Source organism: Sitophilus oryzae, unplaced genomic scaffold (genome assembly GCF_002938485.1).
Source record: "Sitophilus oryzae breed Bouriz unplaced genomic scaffold, Soryzae_2.0 scaffold_813_pilon_pilon, whole genome shotgun sequence".
Lineage (NCBI taxonomy): Eukaryota > Metazoa > Arthropoda > Insecta > Coleoptera > Curculionidae > Sitophilus > Sitophilus oryzae.
Genome location: NW_022147432.1, coordinates 2,490,640 through 2,517,307, shown reverse-complemented (window position 1 = coordinate 2,517,307; position 26,668 = coordinate 2,490,640). Strand labels below are relative to the sequence as shown.

The 26,668-nt window shown below is 30.0% G+C and overlaps 3 protein-coding genes across 3 annotated transcripts in view; all 3 read left to right on the top strand.

Moving 5' to 3' along the window:
* The first annotated feature begins 1,102 nt into the window (after positions 1–1,102).
* Positions 1,103–5,240, top strand: LOC115889347 (protein LTV1 homolog). The gene is made up of 8 exons (XM_030909323.1): positions 1,103–1,345; positions 1,416–1,629; positions 1,687–1,842; positions 1,897–2,095; positions 2,156–2,282; positions 2,349–2,660; positions 2,722–2,860; positions 4,980–5,240. Exons 1-8 carry the CDS (start codon positions 1,343–1,345, stop codon positions 5,195–5,197), a joined length of 1,368 nt encoding a protein of 455 aa, XP_030765183.1. The 5' UTR covers positions 1,103–1,342; the 3' UTR covers positions 5,198–5,240.
* A 2,704-nt stretch (positions 5,241–7,944) lies between these two features.
* LOC115889325 (E3 ubiquitin-protein ligase MYLIP-A) lies at positions 7,945–24,085 on the top strand. The gene is made up of 7 exons (XM_030909294.1): positions 7,945–8,231; positions 19,613–19,815; positions 19,925–20,078; positions 20,140–20,344; positions 20,577–20,781; positions 22,080–22,317; positions 23,127–24,085. The coding sequence occupies exons 1-7, from the start codon at positions 8,145–8,147 to the stop codon at positions 23,319–23,321; spliced, it is 1,287 nt and encodes a 428-aa protein (XP_030765154.1). The 5' UTR covers positions 7,945–8,144; the 3' UTR covers positions 23,322–24,085.
* A 2,157-nt stretch (positions 24,086–26,242) lies between these two features.
* LOC115889368 overlaps positions 26,243–26,668 on the top strand; it is a 72,335-nt gene continuing 71,909 nt past the window's right edge. The window contains exon 1 of the mRNA XM_030909349.1: positions 26,243–26,565. The gene's annotated coding sequence lies outside the window, so the exon portion shown is untranslated. The remainder of the gene's footprint in view (positions 26,566–26,668) is intronic.

Here is a 26,668-nt window from a genome sequence, read left to right as displayed (position 1 = left end):
ATTAAAAATTCGGGAAATTAACAACTTTTTCTTTTAATTTTTAAATGCTGTAGCTCCATGTCATGTTCATAATAGGTTTTTTTAACATTCCATCAAAACTACGGAGGCCTTAAAAGGCCTTTTAGCCTCCGTAATTAAAATTGTAGAATCAGCCTTCAGCAACATTAACATCAGTGACCTTGTTTAATTCTGCTTATACATATATTGCATTAATTTTTCTGCTACATTAAGATTTCTCTATTCTTACACCTAATTTATGTGATTTTCTTAGCATATATGATTTATAAACCATATTTTCCTAAGGATGGAATAGGATATGCAAAATTAAGATATTTTAACATTTATTTTTTCCAGACCAAGCATAATATAGTATTAAGATTAAGACATAACAAATATTATAAGAAAGATCTTAATATAAATCACAAACTAAAGTCTTAATTTTAGTCTTGTATTTCTATTATTATTATTATTCTTATAAAACTAATAAGATCAAAAATCAACCTTCACCATATTGTCAAGATTTGGCATTATAGGAAACAAATTACAGTAAATTAAGAAAGAATATCAAAGTACACGATATTAAATACTGTAATGTATTCTACGATACAAACCATCTCCCTTCTAAAAAAAAAAAGATAAAACATAAAGCTTATTTTAGTCTTATCAACACACTCTTCGATAAAATATATGTCTAAAATTGCTATTAATCCACTAACTTGATATTTTTAAGAAATTATGATACAAACATTCCTCCACACGTAATAAAAACATCCTCCTTAAATGGCCACATCATACACTTATTTTGACCATTCCCAATTACAATCACGATTTTTACAAATCGCCTTTAGGAAAACTAAAAATAAACAGTTTTGGATCATCTGTAAACACGATTATGTTGTATAAACTTACACATGAAAACTAATCATTATTCCTGGCGTATTAGCTTTCTTAGAATGACTATGAATATACAACAAGCCTTTTTGAATTAGTGTTTAGAATAATCAGAGACAAGAATAATTGAGATAATAACATAGGATAATAATTATAGATAACAACACAAACGAAAAACAAAACAAACCGATGTCAATCTGTGATGTCAATTAAAGAGGGGAAGTGACAGCGAGACCTGGAAGATGTCTGCCATCTTGCCGTCGACAAAAATTTGGATGCGCACTCGTCGAAGCTCATTCTCCCACTTCCATATCTCTGGTTTTAGAACAATCTTTGGTTTAGGAACGCATGGAAAAATTCTTTGATGGAAAATCTTAGTGGAAAATATTTACGAACTTCAATCGCATCTAAAAATCTTATTTTAATTCTGTTATATTAGTTTATTCTTAAAATGGTAAGTTTGAAATAACGGTATCACTTACGATTTTTAACAGTATTATTGTTTATATAATGGATTCGCTTAGCCAAAAAAGAAGGAAAAACTAAAAGGAGTTACATTTCAATTAGTACACAGAAGTCAGCAGGACCCTCTAGTTGCAGATGAAACGGCACCTCAAAGAGTTCTTGTGCCTCTAACTGGCAAGGAAACGAAAGCTGAAAAAGAGAAACGTATTGAAGAACAACATAAATATGGCATTTATTTCGATGATGACTACAATTATTTGCAACATCTCAAAGGTAGATGGTATAGATAGATTTATGACATAAAGTACTGAATGTTTTTTTTTAATTCAGATCCAAAGGATTATGGTATGGAATGGCCAGAACATATTGATGAAGAAGTACAAAAGAGAAAAGAGGAGAAATATAAAATTAAACTTCCATCTTCTGTGTTTGCATCAACCATAGAGGAAGAAGTTGGAATGTTGAATAAAGCGGTCCCAATATCAGGTACCTACTTACATATTATTTAGAAAAAAAATCATTTATTTTTCTTTCTTTTAGGACCTCAGTTAGATCTAGATCCTGATATAGTGGCAGCAATGGACGATGATTTTGACTACGACGATCCTGAAAACCAGCTAGAAGATAATTTTATTGAATTAGCTGAGGGAGTTAGTTCTACCAATGATTATTTTGATGAAAACGATGAAGATAACTATGAATATTCTGACTACAACAGTGAGGGGTTAGATGATGTTAGGTACACCATTAATATTAAGTTTATATTCCTAGTTTAATGTTTTTTTTTATTATTATTTAGGTCTTTGGGATCAGAGCAGTCCTTTTCTAAAGAAGAAACAAAATCTAGATTTACTAATTATTCAATGACCAGCTCAGTGATGAGAAGGAATGATCAGTTAACATTACTGGATGACAGATTTGAAAAGGTGTTTTTTAATAAATAACATTAAAAACTGAAACTGTGTGTATTATAATGGCATGTTACATTGCAGATGTATGCAGATTATGATGAAAATGAAATAGGAGCATTAGACACAGAAGAAATAGAAGGCCATGTATTGGAATCATCTGATATACTACTTCAATATGCTGAAGAATTCGCCAAACAACAAACCACTGAACAACTAAGCAATGAAAAAATTACTAATAAGACTCAAGAATTTGTTGATAATGAATCTGATAATGAAAGTGAGGATGAAATGAAATATATTCAAATTGATGACACAGAGAAGTGGGACTGTGAAACTATTCTGAGCACATACTCGAATATATATAATCATCCTAAATTAATTGTTGAACCTTCAGTAAGAACTTTTTTTTAATACTTATCAACTTTCCTAAATAATCTAATTGGCATTTTTTCAGAGTAATAAAATTAAAATTGATAAAAAAACAGGTCTGCCAAAAAATATTTTGGGTGCAAACAAACTTACTACAAAAGCATTAAATGAATTAAATGCACAAAATGGAGTATTTCAGGGCACTGGGTCAAAATCTGTTGCAGGTAAGTTCAGATTTGGTTTATAATCAGAGATGTGACTTATTTCTGATACGATACAAGTATTTAAAATACAGATATAAGATACAAAATACGTATTTTCATTTTTCATTTCAAATTACAACATTTTTATGCTTCTGTTTCTATCTCGTATTAATGAATGGATTAAAGAAAAGCACCCATTTCATTCTTTAAAATGAAATGGGTGCCAAAGCTATTTAAAGAACATGTTTCAAAGATTTTGTTCTGACTGAAACACATAAAATTAATTGATATGAAAAACAAAAATTGGACACTTTAAACAACAATGGTGAATTCGTAAAAAAGAAAGACAAACCGTGTAAAGACTGTAAAGTTGTGGTTGATTATTTATTGTTGTTTGTTAATGGTTTTTGTTGATTTAACTTGTTAATTTTTGCTATTTGTTTTGTTGTTGTGTTTTAAAACTGTTTTGTTTGTGCGTATATGTTAAAAAATGAACTCAGTTAATGACTTGGTGTGCAATTTATTGGAAACTCCCTTCAGACGGTGGACAGATGAAGATAAGAGGGATGTTTTATCTCAAAGGTGACCAACTGAAACTTTAACCATAAATTGCAAAAAAGAAATAAGAAAAAGTGGTAAATCTTATAATATTAAATTTAAGTCTTCCAGGTTTTCTGATTTTAATTGGCTATGTAGTATCATTGTTTTACAAAAATTATTTTGTTGGTCGTGTTTACTATTTTCTAATAAACATGGCATTTGGAATAAAGAAGGCTTCACTGATTTCGTAAATATAACAAGATCTTTGCATAAACACGGGGATTCTGCAGAACATTTAAAATGTCAGTTAATGCTAAGGAATTAAAAAAAAATCAAAATACAATAGCCGATGCTTTAGAAAAAAACGCTAGACTCTATAAGCTTAATTTTAATGAAAATGTTTGTTTAAATAGACTTTAATGAATATAATTAATTAATTAAATTCGACGATATTACTGATAAGTTTGCATCAGTAAAGAACAGAAAAATTGAGCTGATTTTCAAAAATTAGTAAGGTGAGTAATATAAATAAGTCAAATTTATTTTGGTTAATATCGCTTTAGAATTTTTTTAGAACATTAATGTAATAATTGAATGGCTACTCGGTTGTAACCAACAATTTTTTCAATATTGAAATTTCAGTGAAAAAACCGAGGAAAAAACGTTATACCTATGAAAATTACAACCTTATTTCACTGAAATCTCTATTTTGAAAAAAATGTAGGTTACAACAGGTTATAACGTTTTTCGGGGAAGACATTCAATAATTACAGTATTCGCCATAACGTTGGATCCATATGGACGGTTTTTTTTGGTATTAGAGTTTAAAAAAAACTTTTTGTGGCAATCAATTCTGCTTTAAAAACAACTTAAAATGCACCAAAATGCAAGCAAGTCAAAATTGAAACATAGTTTTGTTAGTCATCTTTTTTTAAAATAATAATAATTTAACCGATTTTTAAAAATTTCTTTTAAATATTTTGTATTTGACAGCTCCCAGATGTTAGCTGTCAACTTTGATTTGGTGCATTTTAAGTTGTTTTCAAAGCAGGAATGATTGCCACAAAAAGATTTTTTAAAACTCTAATATAAAAAAAGTCCATATGGATCCAACTTTATGGTGGATACTGTATATAATGTTTATTATATTTAATTTAAATTTAATTATATTTTCACTGGAATCTAAAATAATGTGTTTATCGAAAACTGGTTGTATCTCTTTTTACTTAATGCGTTTTAGCCCAAACTAAAACGAAAATATTACAGATATTAGTGTATAAATAAGAACAAAAAAAATGTTGACAAAATGGTGAATGCAGCAAAAAATTTTTCAAATAATATTTTAAAAAATGTTGACAAAATGGTGAATGCGCCAAAAAAAATTTCCGTCTTTTTTTTCGATCATGCTGTCTTTTTATTTTAATAAAAGTATTTAGAAAATACGTATTTTATATCTAGTATTTCAAATACCTTTTCCAAAAGTATTTTTTAACTGATATATGAAACACTTTGCTTAGGAGCAATTTGTATTTCAGAAAGTATCTTGTACATCTCTATTTATAATTCTTCAGAACCTAATGACATGATTTTGTTTATTTAGGTCAGTCAATTATTTCTCAATTATCCCATTTGTCAATAAGACCAAAAAATGAACAGCCCAAGGAACGAAGAGATCGAAAAAAGGCTCTTAAAGAATACAAACGCGAAAGAAGATTGGAAAAGAAACTAAATACAAAAGCATTTAAAGAAGAAGCCCAAAAACAGGCAAAAATAGCTATAAATAACAAAAATAATGTACAAGGAAACAGAATATTATAATTAATTATAGAACTATGGCTAAAAATAAAATATTTACAGAGTTTTAATGTGTTTGCTTAATTTACACGCTGATCAAATAAAATTTAAGTTAATATTATAAGCTTATTAAATAAGAAACCTATCTACATGAGGTGCTATTTTGAGAAATAGGTACTTAAAAAATGAAAAATGTTTTTAAAAAAATGTATAATTAATGTAATATACGTTAATAGCTCGATTGTTATCTTAAATAAAAATATCAAAGGTCGAATGATTAAAAGATTACAGAATAGAAAAATAAATATTATCTCAAAAATTTACAGCACTTGTTTTTGCAAAATTTTTGACCTTTAACCGTGGTGAAATTATTTCAGTAAATTATATAAAAATCAGCTCTATTGTTTTATCCCAAAGATGTCTTTTTCCATTTTTTCTGTTGGCTTGGAAATGAACATCGATGTTATATATCCATGTATATATCCCATATAATTTTACATATAAAATCACAGCGATCTTCATTTTATAGCCATCGCTGATGCCGTTTTTTTTTCGATCATATATTGTACCATATGACCGAAAAAGAAAATGTGAAGATCGATGACATTGTGCATATAAAATCATCATTCATGATCCAAGCCAACTCTAACGCCTATTTTTCGATCACAGGGTATTTTAAAAATTTGAATTTAATAGGAAACAGTTTTGTGTCTTTAAAATTTAAAATATTACTGACATTTTCTTTACAATAATATCACAAAGTGTCACTTTTTAATAAGTTAATCGTGATTGAGTCTATCGTGATGAAGTCTATCGTGATTTTAGAAATAAAAGTTCTTTTCTAAATTTTCAGCTCTTTTTTTCCATTTCAAATGAAGACCAAATAAATTAGCATGCAGCGTTGCCAAAGTTAAAAGCAATTTAGATTGATTAATTTTATAGATATCTAGTTTCATATTTTATAATAAAAATTCGCTAAATCCTGTGTAATGAAAGTAATGAAATTAAAAAATATGTATATAATAATAAAGTAATATCTAACAAAATAATACAGTAAAAAATTGATATCCAAAAATTTCTATTATATAGGGTGAATAATAAGTGCAAATACATATATTTTCACAGCTGGTAAATCTCGATAAAAGAAACATATTTTCTCTTTACCGTTTTTCAAATAAGTCCAAAATAACCGAGAAATTTTAGTTTGACAATTAAAAAAAAATAATTTGTTGCTTAAATTTTGAAAACCTCCAGTGGTTTTCTTTTCTGGGTTTTCTTTCTTGTAAATTTACTATTATGTTGCTACTATCTATGTTGCCATATTCTAGATAACCAAATTTTTTAAAGGTTCATAATTATAATTTTAGAAGATCACGGCTGCGATCACGATCAGGGATTTAAGTGTACAAACACTTTATCGCTGCCCTGCCTGCGTACCGCTTAAAGCTACACGCACACTGGTGCTATCACAGCCGCGATCACGATCACGATCAGGGCAGCGATAAAGCGTTTGTACACTTAAATCCCTGATCGTGATCGTGACCGTGACCGTGATCGCGCCAGTGTGCGTACAGCTTTAATGGTATACTATTTTTAATCAACTAATGATGATACCAGCGTGCGTGTAGCTTTATGCTGTACGCACACTGGCGCGATCAGGGCAGCGATACAGTACGTGTTTGTACACTTAAAGCTGTACGCACACTGGCGCGATTACGGCCGCGATCTCGATCACGATCAGGGCAGCGATAACATGAGCGATCATTCCTACAGGATAGCTCGATCACTACATATAGGTGCGGCGGTGAACATGAACGCGTTGGTGTGTGCTAGAATGATCGCTCATATTATTGCTGCCCTGATCGTGATCGCGGCCGTGATCGCGCCAGTGTGCGTACAGCTTTAAGTGTACAAACACTGTATCGCTGCCCTGATCGCGCCAGTGTGCGTACAGCTTAAAGCTACACGCACACTGGTGCGATCACGGCCCCGATCACTGTCACGATCAGGGCAGCGATAAAGTGTTTGTACACTTAAATCCCTGATCGTGATCGCGGCCGTGATCACGCCAGTGTGCGTACAGCTTTAAGTGTACAAACACTGTATCGCTGCCCTGATCGCGCCAGTGTGCGTACAGCTTAAAGCTACACGCACACTGGTGCGATCACGGCCGCGGTCACGGTCACGATCAGGGCAGCGATAAAGTGTTTGTACACTTAAATCCCTGATCGTGACCGTGATCGCGGCCGTGATCGCGCCAGTGTGCGTACAACTTTAATGGTATACTTTTTTTAATCAACTAATGATTAAATGTTTTATGAAAAAATCTTCTAAAATTATAATTATGAACCTTTAAAAAATTTAGTTATCTAGATCTAGAATATGGCAACATAGATAGTAGCAACATAATAGTAAATTTACAAGAAAGAAAACCCAGAAAAGAAAACCACTGGAGGTTTTCAAAATTGAAGCAACAAATTATTATTTTTTTTAATTTCCAAACTAAAATTTCTCGGTTCTTTTGGACTTATTTGAAAAACGGTAAAGAGAAAATATGTTTCTTTTATCGAGATTTACCAGCTGTGAAAATATGTATTTGCACTTATGTCACAGGAAATAACAGTGCATAAAGAAAACATAATAACAAGCTTAAATTACATTAAACTGCAAGAACATTTTAATAAAGTAAGAACTACGATATAAGAAAACGCGGAAAATAAGCTAAACTTGATCGATCTGACAACGTCGCGACCCAAAACAAAACACTAGGAGCGCACCGCACCAGGCCTCGCTCGATTAAAAACATACCAGCTGTTGACTAGCATGGAAGTGCTTTATTCTATAATTATTGATATCCGCGAGTTCTCTCAAAGAATAATTAATTTAGCATAGACTAATTCCTGTTTTTTAACTCTAATCAATCAGAGTTAAACGTGTCTTCGATAATAATTCAGAAAAGCCTGTCATCAAAATGTGGTGTTTGATCAGTCAAGCCAATTCAGTTGTCTTTGAAATAAGGGTCGATCCTAAGTCCATTGGACAGGAATGTCTTGAGAAGGTAAGTGACTTTGTATTACCTACAGCTTCAGTTTTAAGAATTAATATACCAATACCTACATATTTAAATTCTTAAAGTATTTGGGTAGATATACCTATATATTTAGTTGTTTACATTTTTTTATGTTTTTTATTTTTTATGTTCTTGAAGGATTACTACAGGGGCTAATAAAGCTATTACAAAATTCACAAAGCGCCTACTTTAATACAAATTATCAAAAATGCAATTTTGTAATATTAATTTCAACACTTTTTAGTCAACATGCACGTTTTTTTTTGCGGTTCCAAAGTTCAATTTCTCCAGGTAGTACAAAGTTCAACTACTGTATTTTATTTGTAAAGATTATAGGCTTAGGTACAAAATGCTTTATTATAACGTTATACATATTTCTTTCGTGGTATTTTTCGCAAATTTCAATGCATTCAATGCGTAATACCCCAAATAACTCCCCTTTTTTGTTTGCCTTGTTATTCTTTGTGTTTTATCATCTTTTTGAGGAGTGTTTGAGAAAACCTTTAAGAATAGATTTATAATTTATAACGTGAATAATTTTCTAAAAGAATATCTAAGAGTATTTTTGAATATTTTTAGTAGTAGTATAAATAAAAACAAATATAAATTTATGCAAATTAAAAAAAAATTCTGGTAATAATTAACTGATCCTTTAAAATTTAGAATATAATAATTTTTGAATATCTAATAATTTTTGAAAACATTTAGGTAGTTATAACTACCTAATTGGGCAACTAAAAAGATTCTTATAACTACCTATCTAACTGAGTCATATTACAAACTAGGCATACTGACTAACATTTTTAGATACCAAATTAAAAAAAATATATTTGATTAATCCACCAAAATTTTCGAAAACATATAAGCAAATACTTAATAAACACTTTATAATTATCATCATATTGTCATTAGTATATAGTAAATCAGAATCTAATGCGTTTTAGAAATACACCTCTAGGAATGGTATTAATCATGTTTTTATTTATTTTTCTACAAAAAAGTTATGGGAGGTTGTTAAAAATGCGGGAAAATGGAAAAAAAATATTTTTCGGCATATTGCCAACCAAGTTGGTCAATCACGCTTGAAGCTCGTGCACAGTTTTCTACATAACATATATATATTTACCGATTTTATTTGCATCAATTGAAACTCTGGCAGAACATAAATATACAGGATATGCATGGACAACGATACTGTCTAGCAAGTTAGAGTTTATTCTTTTTGTCTATACATACATATTATACCGTATGATCGAAAAAAAACGGCGTCCAGTTGGCTTGGAAATGACGATCGATGACATTTCCCATATAATTTTTCATATAAAATGTCAGCGATCTTCATTTCATAGCCATCGTTGACGCCGTTTTTATTCGATCATACGGTATTAGTCTTTCATTTGAATTCACAGACAAATCGTATTTTCTGATTTTTTAGATGTCGTCTGGCGAAATCTTCCCCGAGTTGTTGGTCCGACTTTTTTATTTTTAAAGTAGATAGGGGTCATATTTCCTCCCTTTAACGCATAGAAAAATGTTAAATGTTTCTTTCTTTTCCCAAAAATCTTTGATTTTAGGTAAAGCGTACTTATTTAGTATCAAAATTCGTCAAATTTTAGAGACAATTTAAACTTATAAACACAACTTTGGATTTTTTGGGAAAAGAAAGAAATATTTAACATTTTTTTATGCGTAAAAGAAAATATTATGACTATCTACTTTAAAAATGAAAAAATAGATCAAAATATTCAGTAATGATTGTGTAGTCTCTATAAATTAAACAATTGAAATGTTATACCCTTAATCTAAGGTTATACAATATGATCTAAAAAAAACGGCGTCAGCGATGGCTCTGAAATGAAGATCGCTGTCATTTTATATGTAAAATTATATGGGAAATGTCATTGGTCGTCATGTTCAAGCTATCTGGACGCGTTTTTTTTTCGATCATACATCATACGGTACCTACATATCAATAACACTTAAAAAAATGGCTGCATGCATATTTTTAATTTCTGTTTTTCTCCGCCTAACCACATACATATGTAAGTTTAGGTATAACATCACTTTTACTCGATCACACTGTATATGACATGCATACATGTCTAAGTTTATTGACTCCCCCCCGCATATCGATAATCAAAATAATTTAATTAATCAAATTAATATTATTAATAAACATGTTGTATAAATTTGCTCGTATATTACGTCATTATTTTATAAACATTTTTATCAATATCTTCGATTTAATCCTATAATTAACATTTAGTATAATTTAATATAAATACACATTTTTTGCGATTTTGTTCTGATCGTGTTCACAATTTACATGGAAATAATAGTTGCTACGATTTTCCAACAAGGATTTTTTTGTCTCCGCTCAATTATTTTTTTTTAATTGCGATCTCACAGACAACTGGGTACGGGGATTCTAGCCTCGAGTAGCACGTGTTGAAATAGTGCGAAATCTTGTTGGACTTTGTACCTGACACACGGCATTTCCCGTATCAAGTGGGCGGGTTACGATTAATCCGTACTTTCGAATTAGAGGGAAAAAATGAAGGTCCTAGGGGCATTTATATGTATACGCCTACTAGGAGCAATTTCATCGGTGTAATATAACGAGTTCTCCTTAAAAAGCGGACAAACAATGTAATTAGTAGTCGCTATAGGGAATCCAACAGTTCAAAGTCCGATAGAAACCACATATTAACTACTGTTACTCACTCTTTTAAGTCAGCGAAATCGGAGGATTAGAGTCCCACAGTTTATAGTGGAAAAGTTGACAGAATGTGGATAACGTAGGAGATGGCAACATTGTCATATCGATACAACGATGTACAACGTCAAGAAATTTCAGAAGAATTAATTTGTGGCACCAAAAAGTGTTTTTAATTTCCCGGAAGTTATCAATAAAAATGTAAAATTTTTACCAATTATTTTTGCACACTGTGACTTTATTGGACGTATTGATGTTGTATTTAATTGTATTGTACACGTCGTTCACATTTCATTTTTGCCTGATGTAAATAAAAGCACGTGCAAATCAGGACAGTATTTTAATTTATTTTTTGGAAAATATTTAAATTTTAGATATACGGGGTGAGTCTTAAATAAGTACAAATATTTTTAGGGCTGGTATATTTCAAACCCAGGAACAGGTCTATGAGTTTTTTTTTCGCAAAAAAAATGTTGAAAATCTTGCATTGTCTTTTAAATTTCCTGTATATTTTAGAAATGCCTATTTGCCGCAAATTTTCCCACGGTATAATTTCTTAGCTTTGAATGAAATTCAAAGTTTCTTAATCTATGATATTACCATGGTTACGGCTCCACTCTATCGTTACGGCACTGAAAGTGATGCAAATACAGAAAAAATCCGGTGGCTCTCAAATTTTTTTAAAAAATAAATCAATTTTTTTGAATTTTCAAACTTGAATAACTCGGTTATTTTAGAGTTATTTGAAAAACGTTTAAGAGAAAATATGTTTCTTTTTGCACTTATTGAAGACTCACTCTTTCAATACCTGCTTGTACAGAAAATACCCGATTATTTTAGTTTCTTAGCCGAATATAATTATAAAAGTAAAAAAAGTTGCTTGTAATTAAGCGGAAAATGTACAAGAATAACGAAATAGAAGATTGAAAACCCAGTTGGACCCTGTTAAGTCTCGACGCAAAGATTTTTGGTTTGGGTTATACGCTAACAGGAGCGCGAGATTTTGGGCATCAATATTTGTCAGCACACGCTTATTGTTTTGATCAGTCGTAAATAAAGTATAAACAGAGTATTGTACATTTTTTATAGTACAATAAATACAATAGATATACCGTATGATCGAAAAAAAACAGCGTCAGCGATGACTATGAAAAAAAAGACCGCTGTCATTTTATATGCAAAATTAAATTATATGGGGAATGTCATTGATCGTAATCTGAGCAACTGAACGCCGTTTTTTTCGATCATACTGTATTTTAATATATCAATTATTGTGTTGAATAATTCTACAAAGAAACTGTTCTCGGTTCCTAGTAGTATTTTGGTGATTCCAAATACGTTTTAGTGATTCAATAACATAATCCTGTTATCTCTAATCCCGACGAACTCGTCGGCGTTCAAATGTGACGACCTTCTATGTAAGCGAGAAGCCGGAACAATGAAGTGTTCAGAGTCCAAAGTCCACCAAGATCTGTAATCTAGAATAAGGTTATTTATAAATGAGGTAAAACAAACTTAAGGTAAAACACGTATTCTAGATTCTTGAGAGAACAATTTCTCATTTTAGCACAGCGACTCTATAAAAATACAAGAAGTAACATTTAGTTCCTATAAAAAAATAATATTAAATGAATCTACTAAAATCTAAATGAATTAAATATTCTCCAATTGTGGACCATCCTGTATGCAGACAATCATGTACTTTGCCGTAATTGATACTTTACACACACCCACTTTAGAATGTGAAAAAAATTATCAGGTACAAAGTTCACAAGCAATAATTTGCCGTAATATCACGTATTTAATGTAATAAAAAGGAATCTTTTAATTGAATTTCAGAAAATATACACGGCAAGAAATTATTTTATTATTTCTGATAAATGTATTACAAAGGTATATTTTCATTAAAAAGGAGTTTTTAATGAAAATGGGAATCACAAGGGAATCTTACAAAGAGCCTATCTGTTTTCAGTCGCTTTGCAAAATGCCTAATTAGAATTAGACATATTAAATAATGATGATATTTGATATACATTTCTGTAAAAATTTGCTTGCTTTCAGTCATTCTTTAAAACGCCGCGGGACTGAATTTCCAAGGAACGTTTTATGGTACAGGAAAAATTGGCACAATAGTGATGTTTCTGTTAATGAGAAGTGTGGTCAAGGACGATTATTATAATGAACTAAATTAATTTCATTCCAAGACATGTTTTATGCCGTTATACGAAATCTTTAATCATGCGCTTTGATTTTGTGATTGTGTTTTGCCTGCTGCAGATCTTCGATTCCTGCTTTTTTTTTCTTATTTGAACTATACGTAAAATTCTGGACAAACTTAATAATCCATAAACCTTATTTATTTTCAAATCATACAAATTTTAAAGATGGAAAAAGATATCAACTCAGTCCACAAAGAAATGTGCCGAAAATATCATTGTTTAAAGTGCCTTAAAATTAGAATTAGGCACTTTGCAAAGCGACTGAAAATAGATAGGTTCTTTGTAAAAATTCCTTTTTCTGTTTAAAATGTCGGCGTTTTATAATCCAGCCTACTCGTTTTGCATACGCCTGCGACATTATCTACACTTATTATGTTCTTTTAAACTACACTGCTGATATTATTTGATCACCAACTTTCACGTCTTAGCATATGACTTTTCTTTGGCTAGATATACCGTATGATCGAAAAAAAGCGGCGTCCAGTTGGCTTATACAGGGTGGTTATACAGATTTCGATAGAAGAAACATATTTTCTTTTTACCATTTTTTCAGATAAGTCCAAAATAACTTAAGAGTTATTTAAGTTTGAAAATTAAAAAAAATATATTTTTCTTTGAAAAAATTTTGAGAGCCACCGGAGAAATTAGACCGTGGGAAAATTTGCGGTGAACAGGCAGTTCTAAAAAGTTTTCGAAAAATATACACGGAAATTTAAAAGAAAATGCACGATTTTCAACATCTTTTTTTTGCGAAAAAAAACCTCATAGACCTGTTCCTGGGGTCGAAAAATACCACTCCTGAAAATATTTGCACTTATTTAAGACTCGCCCTGTATAGAAATGAACATCGATAACATTCCCATATAATTTTACATTCAAAATGACAGCGATTTTCAAATTTTAATATGCATTTTTCGATCATATGAGAGTTTTTCATCCCAAAAACGTTTTAAATATTTTTTTCTCTCATAAATATTTTCGATATTAGGTATAGTATGTTTGACACTAAGTTTTGTCATATTTTTGAAATTTAGACTCTTCGACGAGTCAAGGAAGATTTCGACCGACAACGTCCAAGAAATAACAGTTAATACAGTTAACCTGTGAATTAAAATGACAGACACAACTGTCATAGATCCTCTCGTTGGACAAATAACAGATTATAATATTATTCATTAAAATAATGCAAACAAAAAAAGAACGCTTTTGTTTAAATTTCAATGACTTCGGAGAGAGACAAAAATCTAGGATTTTATATCTACTTCTTTCAAGGATTTTTAATCTCTATTGGTACTAGGTATACGCCTAAAATATATAACCGTTGTTGTTGCCTCATCAGGTAAGCGCTGAGGTACCGCTTATATCAGGTCCAAAGTCCACCGTAGGATGGCCTCCTTGTCACGTACAGACTTTCAATATTGCTTTTAAAATATAACATATTTTGAAGAATAAGTTTTTATCATTTTTATTTTACTGTCTATGTTTTTGACGCTTACTAAAATCAGAAAATTGATTTTCATTTGAAACAATCATTTTTTATGTATTTTTAATATTAAATGTAATTTTTATCGTATTAGTTGTGGTATTAGTATTAACACAACCTGTATAATATTTAATCAATAATTACTATAAAAAGAGAAATTCATCATTTCTTAAAGCCAGCAAATATACAGGGTGGTCCGAATTGTATTGCGGAAACTGCGGCAGCATATTCTGCAGATAAAAATAAGTAAAAAAAGTTCATATAAATGTATGTCCTTATATGCTTAGTTTCAGAGATACAGGTTGTAGAAGTTTCATTTTTATTTCGATTTTTTCCAAATAATTTCTGAAGTAATGTCAATATTTAGATGAAAATTGGTGTCTAGGAGTTTTTTAAGATGAGAAATTTGATTTTGATGTCAATATGACTCCTACTAGTAGAGGGCGCCACCTGCATGTGTTTTAATTGTTTTGAAGCGTAATAACTTTTTGTCCGTACCTGTATAAAACTACCGAGGGGAAAAAATTACATCTCTGTAACTTTCTATGTAAAAAATATCTCTTTGTAAAAATTGCTACGAGAGCAACTGTTCTGAAGTTACTTAGAATGGAAATAGTCAATACATGTTATTATTGACAAAAAATAACCACGTTGAGTAGATAGTTATTTCACTGAAATAATAAATTTAGGAAATTTTTTTTTTAAATTAACCATAAATTTTTCTGCAAAAAATGACTATAAAACAGTTTCTGCTGAACTTTTAGCACTAAAACATTTCAAATTTATGATTTCAGTCTAATAACTATTTAGTCAACATGTTTAATTTATGTCAATGATGACAGGTATTGATAATTTCGATTCCAAATATCTCGAAAACCATTACTCGTGGCGATTTTTACCAAGAGACCTTTTTCACGTAAAAAAGGTCGTAAATGTATATTTTTTTACTCAGTATTTTTATACAGGTACGGACAAAAAGTTATTACTCTTCAAACCAGTTAAAAAATATATAGGTGGCGCCCTCTACTAGTAGGAGTAGGAGTCACATTGACATCAAAATCAAATTTCTCATATCAAAAAACTCCCAAACACGAAATTTCGTCCGAATATTGACTTCACTTCAGAAATTATTTCGAAAAAATCGAAATAAAAATTAAATTTCTACACCCTGTATCTGCAAAACTAAGCATTTTAGGACATTCATTTATACGAACTTTTTTACTTTTTTTATCTGCAGAATATGCTGGCCGCAGTTTCCGGAATACAGTTCGGACCACCCTGTATAGTGGTAAAATATTACATGAAATACCGAAACATAATATTTAAAAATTCTAATTTTTCACAACTATATACAGGGTGAGTCTTACATAAATGCAAACATTTTTAGGACTGGTAGAACTTGATAAAAGGACCATATTTTCACTTTGCCGTTTTTTAAATCAATCCAAAATAACCGAGTTATTTTACTTTGAAAATTAAAAAAAAAATGATTTTTTGCTTAAATTTTGAAAACCACTGGACCTTTTTCTGGATTTTCTTTCTTGTAAATTTAATCTACTACCTGTGTTGTCATATTATCAAGAAATTATGTTTTTAACTAAAAACTAAAAACATTTCCAAAAAAATTTTCAAAAAATTCCCAGTATTCAATTTTTTTCAAAAAACCTCATAATTGTGTTTCTGGGGTCGAAATATACTACCTCTAAATATATTTGCACTTATTTAAGATTCACCCTGTATAGGTACTACCTACTACCCTTATACTACCTTACGATCGAAAAAAAATGGCATTAGAGATGGCGTAGTAGAGATGGCGTAAATGAATATCGCTGTCGTTTTGTATGTCAAATTATATGGGGAATGTCATCGATCACATCATTTCTAAGCCAACTGGACGCCTTTTTTCTTTTCGATGATTATCTGCCAATATTTTCATAGATCATACAAGTAGAATTACTAACAGTAACCTCCAGATCAAATCGATAAACTTTCATAAAGTAATTTTTGTCATGTAAAAATAAAAATTTTAAAAAACATTATAATAATAATGATACTTATAACTATATACTTTCTACCTCGCCCATCTGTGGTATCGATTCAAAATTACAGGTTATTATAAACTATTTTTTTATATACATTTCACACATATCAATTATTACTATGTTGAGCGTGTTTTAAAAATATAACTTTATTGAGAAGGTAGGTAATACAGTACTAAAGTTTAACACAGGATCGTGAACAAGATTGATTCTATATAGGGATTACAAGCTTTTATATATAATTTAATGTTAACATAAGCATAAAACTATTCTAGAATATGGGTGGCTTCGTTGGCAGCTTCCATTTATGGGATGCCCATAACTCCTATCTATTTTTATTTTTACCCTATTTTTTGTTAATATGGTAATTTAACATATTATATAAGTGATACATTATTGAATAATTTTAATATTTCTATCTTGAAAAAGAGATGGGTTGAAGTACATCCTGATTAAAAATATTATCAAGTAGGCCACGGCTGCCTTTTGTTTAACAAATAAATTTTCAGAGTCTATTGTTTTTCACACAAATGTTTCCATCAAATTTGTAAAAAAAATTAGTCACTATACACGGTTCATAAAATTGACGACCTTGCTAATCGATTGGTGTTAAAAATAATATTTCGATGCTTTTCATATTATTTTTTTCTAACGTTATTAATGACATCGGAATAAAATTAAGCTATTTTGTATTCTCCGTCAAAACAAGAAACTAATTTGAAAAAATGATATTACGTTCATATATTTTCTCCTCGACAAATAGGCTTTAGATTTTATTCGTTAAACAAATAATAATTTATAATTAGAATTTATGTTATTATTGCAAGGTAAAATGTCCAAAGTCCGTTTTCAGAGGTTTTCGAAATGTTAACAACTATATTTAGTTCACAAAAAGTATGTATACCAAGTAAATTTTGTGAACTTTGAATTTATAGATAAAGCGTATAGGTACACACTTAGAATTGCAAATTTTCTTAATTGGGCATAAAATCAAATACCTACTGTTTTTTACACATTGCGAAAAAATACCATGCAATATTTAATGGTTCAAAATAACGAAATGATTATTATAATACAGGGTATCTCTTAAATAAGTCCATGTGTTTTAAGGGGTCGTAGATTTGGACAAAAGAAATATATTTTCTATTTGCCATTTTTAAAATAATTTGAAAATCTCAGCTTATTTGACGTCTTGTGTTGTCACAGGGGTAGGAAATTATAGCTGCGCTTAACTTAGATATACATAATATAGAATGTGGTGTGCACACTATCAAGAAATATCAGGACAACGAACCTGCGGCAATAAAATGTTTCTAAAATTTCTCGGAAAATATCAAGAAAAATGTTAAATTTTCAAGATTTTTTTGCAAAAACACCTCACAAGCTGGTTTCTGAGGTCGAAATATACCACCAGTTAAAATATTTGCACTTTTTAAGAGACTATAATACACCTACATTATTATATACTATTTCCCCGGATTATATTTACAAGAGGAAAAAAACTTTTTATTATTGACATTTTGAGAAAAATGCATTCTTCATAAAAAAAATTTGTTTGTTCTATAATTTATACCGTATGATCGAGAAAAAACGGCGTCCAGTTGGCTGTGAAATGACGATCAATGACATTTCCCATATACATTTACATATAAAATGACAGCGATCTTTATTTCATAGCCGTCGCTGACGCCGTTTTTTTTTCGATCATACGGTACTTTTGCAAATTTCCATACCATTTTAGAGAAAATTAAAAAAACATGAAAATGTAGTCCATTTTTTTCCTTTCAAGTCCTAAAAATGAAAACGCGTTTCTATAATAATATAATTTCGTTTTCATTCTTTGATAGATTGTTAGTGACAGAATTTTAATTAATGCCATATTTTGCTAATTAAGGCTGCATATTTTGCTGTTTTAAAATGTTAAAGAAGCACAAATTTTATTTAGTTCAATGCTACGGAAAGGGTACATCGATATCGGAAAAATTTGATACTTTGATAACATCAAAAATATGACGTTAATCAAAACTAATTATAACGATCTTTCAAAGAATGTAATCGAAATTATGTTACCATAAAAACGCCTTTTAACTTTTAGGACTTGAAAAAATTCAACTATACATTTTCATGTTTTTTTTATTTTCTTTGAAACAGCGTGGAATCTTGGAAAAGTATAAACGGGATTAACCATTTTAGAACAAGCAAAAATTTTTATGAAGAATGCATTTTTCTCAAAACGTCAATAATAAAAATGTTTTTCCTCTTGTAAAGACAATTCGGGGACATACTGTATATCACTGAATAAGTATCCTGTGCCATATTCGCTCCATACCTGTATAGACCAGAAAAGAACTATATTTTTTATTAGTTGAGTTAAACCTTTAAACAGTTTTTTTAAATACCTACAGATATTGCACAAGCTGTCAGTATAATAATTCGCAATTATCTATCAAAAAGAAAGTAAAAAATATGTGAAGTTGAGACGAAAATAAATGTTTGTAATAGCGAGTAATAGATTCCCCAGGTTAAAGTCCGAAAGGGAGATCTCCAATAAAGTTATTTACTTATGCATTTCTTGGCACTTTGCACCTTTTGACAAAATTAGACTGTTCGTCGAAGTAACCTTGTTATAAATAATATTTCTTTGTTTAAACAAATTTCTTTTTTTTCTGGCTAATTAGTGACAGAGCTTTTCGAAAGATATTTGAAGTCTTAAGTTAATTATTTACTATAAGAATTTCATAATCTTCGAAATGTTAAATATTTACAAAAAAAAGGTGCATGACTTCTTTATCCAACGTTCCACGAACGATCAACACGTTGCATTTCTTACAAACTTTTGGCCGAATTTCAAACGGAAAATGCCCCCAAACATTTATAGAATGCTAAATTTATTCCGCATTTTTTTCTTGCAGATATGCGATCATTTAGGAATATCAAACGAATCGGATTATTTCGGCCTGAAATATGAGAATACCAAAGGCGAAGAACTATGGCTAAATCTTCGAAACCCAATAGACAGACAAGTAAACATCCATGGTAATACTACTCCTTTACGTTTAGGACTTAGAGTTAAATTTTGGGTTCCTCCACATCTTTTACTCCAAGAAAGTACTAGGTAAGTTCAGAAGGAACAAGCATTTTATTAAGCATAGAGTGTTTGACGAACTGCAGATATTTCATATCAGACTTAACTATCTAAAGTCGGTTGTTGTTGCTCTTTACAGGCATCAATTTTATCTACACGCCCGTGCTGACCTGATAGCTAAACGTTTGCTGGCCAGTGATTGGTCTACAGCCTCTAAAATAATGGCACTCATAGCCCAAGCAGAATCCAGTGATTATGATTCGATTCATCCACCACATAATACATACATGCAGGTAAGTCTTAAGACTATTTCTGTCAATAATATCATATTTTAAAGATATATTTGTTTATTAGGTTTCAACAATAAGTACACATGACCATTCCACGAAACCAAACAACTTACTTCAACAAGTTATCAAGGAACATAAAAACCTGAAAGGCATGAAAAGGACTACAGCTGAATATTGGTTGTTGAAAGAGATTGCGCAATTTGAGTCATTTGGTGAAGAACTATTTACCAAAATCCAAGGGAATATCTATCTTGGAGTAGGACCTCATGGTATGTATTGAAAACATTGATATAAAATATGTCTCTTAAATAAGTACAAGTATTTTAAGGGGTCTCAGAACTGGACAAAGGAAACATTTTTTATTTAGTCGTTATCAGTAAACGAATTATTTAACTTATATAAAAATAATGTGTAAAATTTATCTTGTCACATAGACAAGAAACTATACACAAAAAATGCATAAAAAATATCCAGGTTTATTCATATTTGTTTTTTTTACAGGAATTACTATTTACGAAAAAAACAGTGATGAAAAACAATTAATATCGTTTACAAACATAATCAGCGCATCCTCTCATAGAAGAATTTTCAAACTTGAATACTACGATTGTGATACTAAAGAAACGGTTTTGGAACTCAAACTTGATTCCTGTCACAATGCCAGTAGTCTGTACCGCGCTATTACAGAAAAGCATGCATTTTACAGGTAAGATATTTTTGACGTTTTTCAAACATGAAATACGTATTTTTATCTCATTAACATCATAAGTCTAGTAATACGGGGGATATTGGAAATTAACATCAAGGAAATAGCTGAAAAGTTAAATCAGATTTAAAATAGTTTAGAAAAATTGAAATATTTTTAATACAGAGCCTGACTTGTGTACCATAAAACACTCTTGTATTCACTGTCTGGGCATTTTTCCTTTGATTAAAAATGATTGCCATAAACAATATCAATGAAACGAGGAAAATTGACATGGAAATAAATCTGATAAGTTTATTGAATTTTTGCTCCTAAAAAATCTCTGCTAAAGATATATTACATATACAGGGTGTCAAAAAATAGTGTATCTAACTTTGGTGAGTGATTCTACAAATAAAAATAAAACAAAAAGTTCCTAGAATTTTACACTATCGCCATTCGCTGTGCCATTAAAATTGTGTAAGTACCAAATTTCAAGAAAAACAGTTTACCAATGTTTTTAAAAATAAACAAAATATATTATTTTTATTTAACCTTTGGAGGGCTATGCTGTAACTTCTTCAGAAAGCATTTTAGGGCATATGTTCATAGCAACTTTTTCTTTTATTTTTATCTGTAGAATCACACCCGCCGTTAGATACACTATTTTTTTGACACCCTGTATATAAGTTGTCAAATTATGTAAACAAATATTTTTGTTTGGTATACAAAAATATATAGTTTTTTTATTATAAATACGCGATTGATATGAAAAAATATAACTTCTTTTTTTTTTCGTTTCAAAGAACTTGATAACTACCTCTTGTATTTTAATAGACAAAAACTTTTGGCTTAGAGTTGAATTCACGACGAAGTCTCGTGGATTCTCGTCATATATATGCCAACATCGCCTACACCACACGCGAAAAAAGCGTGATAATGTTTTTTTATCCGTTAGAATTACAAATTTGAATCTAATTGCATTAAATATGCATCTCGATACGTGGCCTTATCTACAAATCGATTGGGTATTTATTTTTAGTAACTTGGCGTGATATTAGGTACTTAGTAAATTGCCTTTAACCTACGAAGATTTTGCCTATTTTTACATTATCGATCATTTTTGAATATTTTTGAATAAGTAATGACCTTTATACTATAATTTACTTTTTTAAAATTAAATTAAATATTACTCAAAACTTTTTATTGCTACTGGTTCGCTTCGGTGGTACGTTTAGAATTTATTTCTACAACTATACGTAACATTTATATTGTTCAGTTTTATTTTTGAGTTTAAGCATCTTTTTTTTAAATTCCAGCTGCGAAACAGTACGCAGTGCTGTAACAACCCAATTTATCAGGGATCTAAAAGGTACCATCGTTTCAATTTTCAACGAAGATTCGACTTTGGGCAAAAAATATGTTTTTGACATCAGAAGAACGTGCCGGGAGGTGTATGATAATGCCAGGAGAGCCATCTATCAGGAAAGCCAAGCAAAACTTGCTCTGGATGCCGAACACATGAGCGCCTCTAATCTTGAAGGAGACCGCTGCAAAGTAAGTACCGTAAATATACCTGTTTTACAGGAGTATTAACATTAACCAAGTTTAACAAATCGGTTATTTTCATTTTATTTTTAAAATAACATACCGGGTGATGCATTGACATTGGAAACATAGGAAATCGCGTGCAAAACTGCATCTATTTTTAAATTAAAACTGAACAGGTAACACTGCAAAACCAGGCAAATCCCAATGTACTACCTTAAATTGTCATCCTATAATTTTGTCAATGAAAAATTGTATCTAAACGTTAGGCTTTTGCCTCATTCAAAACAGTTTTAAATTACAAAAATGCGTTTCGATGACGCTAACCTTAGGTAAGATAATATGTAGTAGTGTAGAGAGTACAAGAAATTATATTTGACAATGGTAAAATCATAGGTTGACATCTTAAGGTATGTTGACATATGCCTGGTTTTGCATTGTTACCTGTTCAGTTTTAATTTAAAAATAGATGTAGTTTTTCTTAAACTAAATACTTAAAATCGGCTTGTCCAAAATTGTTCAAATTTGGCATGTGTATTCAGCATATGCAGACATCAGGCAGACATTTAAAAAACTTATTTACGACTTCACTGTAAAATTAATAGGCGAGCCAATATTTGTACAGTTCAAAATTTGCATGGGATTTCCTGTTTCCAACGACGATGCACCATCATATATATACTAACTAACTTTGATTTGATATGTATATGTGCACCACCCGGTATAAAATATGTTTTTTTATCCAGATCTGTTACTCCTAAAAATACTTGCACTTGATGTGTGTTTAGTTGTTAAACTACATTTTTTGTTTGTTTCAGGACTCTGAAGAGAAATTATCAAGATTCATCGAAGCTATGACCTGTAAAATCTGCATGGACAATCGCCTAGATTGTGCTTTCATGCCTTGCGCGCATGTCGTAGCTTGCTCCACCTGTTCAGCACGTATTGACCGATGTCCACTCTGTAGGACGGAGATCAAACAAGTCCAAAAACTCTACATGCCCACGTGGTAATAGAGAAAATGCACACCTAATATAGTATTATCCAAAACACGTTAAGTTTGAGACAATCTTCAATTTGTTACTTCTCAACTTGTGATTTTTATTATTAGTCTTTCTCATATTGAGATGATTATTTTCTTATTTTACTGTGTAAATATTTTGATTTGAACTGCTGTGTATTGAGGAACCTTCTATTTTTGCTGTTTCCTTTTTTCTAATCTCGACTTAGAAGGACTCAATAAGATACTTCGACAATAGATATGATTATTAAATATCTGAAGAAATCTATGTATATTTAGTCATAAATAATCAATGCAACTATTTGTATAAGTTTAGGTATTGATAGATATTTTGTATTAATCGATGTTTATATTTATATATATCTATAAACTGTCATACAGGGTGTGCCAAAAGCTCGAAACACATGGACAAATTTTATACATATTTTAAATTTTCTTATTTGTTGCGAACTTTTTGGGGACCCTGTATATCTCTCCCCAACTGTGTTAGTAGATTTAAATTTATTTTTTATGTGATAATTATGAATTAAGTTTTTTACTGTCGAAAAGTATAGATTTATTTAATTGTTGAATTGGCTATAAAACTAAAATAACTAAGTGACCCTTGCTTTAAAAAAAATAATTTATTGTGATACATGTTTAGATGAAAAAATGACCAAATTTATCTTTACTGTTAATTATGATGGGTATGTAGAAATGTGTTTTCTTGACTTTTCTTGAAAAAATAGTTTGGCCAAATAAAATACTTATTAAATATTATAATATGTTGTTTTATTGCAAATTAAGCTTAAAATAAGAAAAATAAAGTAACATATTATTATTTGATTCAAAAATAAAAAATATAAATATGAAAATAAATATAATAAAATAAAAAACAAAAATATGATAAATTATGTTGCAGCCTGGTTGCAGCTTTTTTGTTTTTTGTTTTGTAGTATAGGCAACTCATAATACTTTCTATTTAGCTTTAAAGTGTATAAAACATAAATATAATATATTAAATATATATATATTGGTAAAGGTGTGGATCCGGTGGCTGACCTTGAAGGCCATATTTGCTGCTTTTGATCATCGATACTACGCAAGCGCACATCGTCGATGTTGCCAAATTGAAGTTTATTTTCGAATTATTTGCAGTTAAAATTTTTTTTTTGCGTGTTAATAATAATACAAATTCTATAATTTCAGATTTATCTTGATATCCAAAATTAAGGTAAGAAGGATAATGAAGATTGTGAAACGAAAGTATTATAATATATAAAATTGTATTAATAATAACATTTATTTATATGTTTACATTAGAATTAAAATTTATCATTTACGGATTTTTTCTTAATGGTTTTAAACTTATTAGAATTATTTTATTTCTTTCAAGTTATATAATTTCTAGTTATTTACAGGCAACAATATTTTTGATTATATGCATGTATTGATGTTTTGAAGTGCTACCATGACGGGTCTTATTATAGAACAATAAACGTCAATCGGAGATAGAGGTAACATTTTACCTATTATATAATGTTACTAATATAATATACTTTGATTATAATTAATGTTTGTATCATAATTTCTTAAAAATATCAAGCATAGATATCAAGTTAGTGGATTTTATCGAAGAGTGTGTTGATAAGACTAAAATAAGCTTTATGTTTTATCTTTTTCTCTTTAGAAGGGAGATGGTTTGTATCGTAAAATACATTACAGTATTTAATATCGTGTACTTTGTTATTCTTTTCTTAATTTACTGTAATTTCTTGTTTCCTATAATGCCAAATCTTGACAATATGGTGAAGGTTGAGTTTTGATCTTATTAGTTTTATAAGAATAATAATAATAATAGAAATACAAGACTAAATTAAGACTTAGTTTGTGATTTATATTAAGATCTTTCTTATAATATTTGTTATGTCTTCATCTTAATACTATATTATGCTTGGTCTGGAAAATAAATGTTAAAATATCTTAATTTTGCATATCCTATTCATCCTTCCATTAGGAAAAATATGGTTTATAAATCATATATGCTAAGAAAATCACATAAATTAGGTGTAAGAATAGAGAATCTTAATGTAGCAGAGAAAATTAATGCAATATATGTATAAGCAGAATTAAACAAGGTAACTGTTAATGTTGCTGAAGCTGATTCTACAATTTTAATTACGGAGGCTAAAAGGCCTTTTAAGGCCTCCGTAGTTTGATGGAATGTTAAAAAAAAAAATCTATTATGAACATGACATGGAGCTACAGCATTTAAAAATTAAAAAAAAAAAAAAAAATTTGGACACATCCCTTTAATATCTCGAATTTTAATAAAGCACTTTTTAAACGTAGCATAATAATCTAGATAGGAATCTAGAGTTTTATTTCTATATAATTTTATTGACTGAAAATACATAATAAGCGTTCACTTGTTGTGCGATATATTAAAATAATATACCGCGTACTATGATTGAAAAAAAAAAATAGCGTCAGCAATGACTATGAAATGAAGATCGCTGTCATTTTATGAAAATGTCCTCAATCGTCATTTCCCAGACAACTGGACGCCGTTTTTTTGATCATACGGTATATATTGACAAAAAAACACTGAAAAGCACATATTTGTTTTCTACTGAAAATAATTCCAAAATAACTCACAATCTGGCAACATCGAAGATGTGCGCATGCGTAGTGTCTGTGACTATATGCAGCAAAAACTCGTTTCAAGGTCAGCCACCGGATCCACACCATTACCTATATATTAAATCCGGTAATACCTTAAATCCCTTCATTATTTTCCTAATACCCATATTATATAAGATAAAAAGAAAACTGAACAGGGACACATAAAAAAGTTTTATATTTGGCAGATATTTGGTAATTTTTTCTTACTGGGGATTTTATTGGTTTTGTTCTAGTCTCATTACTATTGGCAGCGCGTATTGCATTGTTGGAAATTCTTTCAAAATGGCTGATCCCTGTGAGGAAGTATGATCAGTGAAGGTCTCAAATAATGTTTTTCGTTTAATTTCGCGTATTTTCCATCAAAACCACTATCAAGGGTTTACTAAAGCTTTAATTTCGTTATGCGTGTTTATATTTCGTTTGGATTGTGCTCTGTTACCTATTTTCTAAGTGCAATGTAGTTGTAAGTGTACTTTATGTGGAAGAAGATTTGTTCATATGAATGTTTTTCGCAAAGTGCAAAGTATATAGGGGCGATTCGTGTAATAATCGACGGAGGGAGCTCCGAAACCGTAAGTAAAAAGTTATTTTTGGTCGATAACACGCCTTTATCTTAGTCCTTTTCGAATGCGTACATCGTTCATGGCGCACACTGAAAGTTTCGAAATAAAATGA

Excerpts from the sequence above, each read along its gene's own strand:
- LOC115889347 (XM_030909323.1), top strand. Across the intron at positions 1,843-1,896 it reads TAAAGCGGTCCCAATATCAG|GACCTCAGTTAGATCTAGAT; the intron begins GTACCTACTTAC and ends TCTTTCTTTTAG. Across the intron at positions 2,096-2,155 it reads GAGGGGTTAGATGATGTTAG|GTCTTTGGGATCAGAGCAGT; the intron begins GTACACCATTAA and ends ATTATTATTTAG.
- LOC115889325 (XM_030909294.1), top strand. The coding sequence starts at position 8,145 with ATGTGGTGTTTGATCAGTCAAGCCAATTCAGTTGTCTTTGAAATAAGG. Across the intron at positions 19,816-19,924 it reads TTACTCCAAGAAAGTACTAG|GCATCAATTTTATCTACACG; the intron begins GTAAGTTCAGAA and ends TGCTCTTTACAG. Across the intron at positions 22,318-23,126 it reads TTGAAGGAGACCGCTGCAAA|GACTCTGAAGAGAAATTATC; the intron begins GTAAGTACCGTA and ends TGTTTGTTTCAG.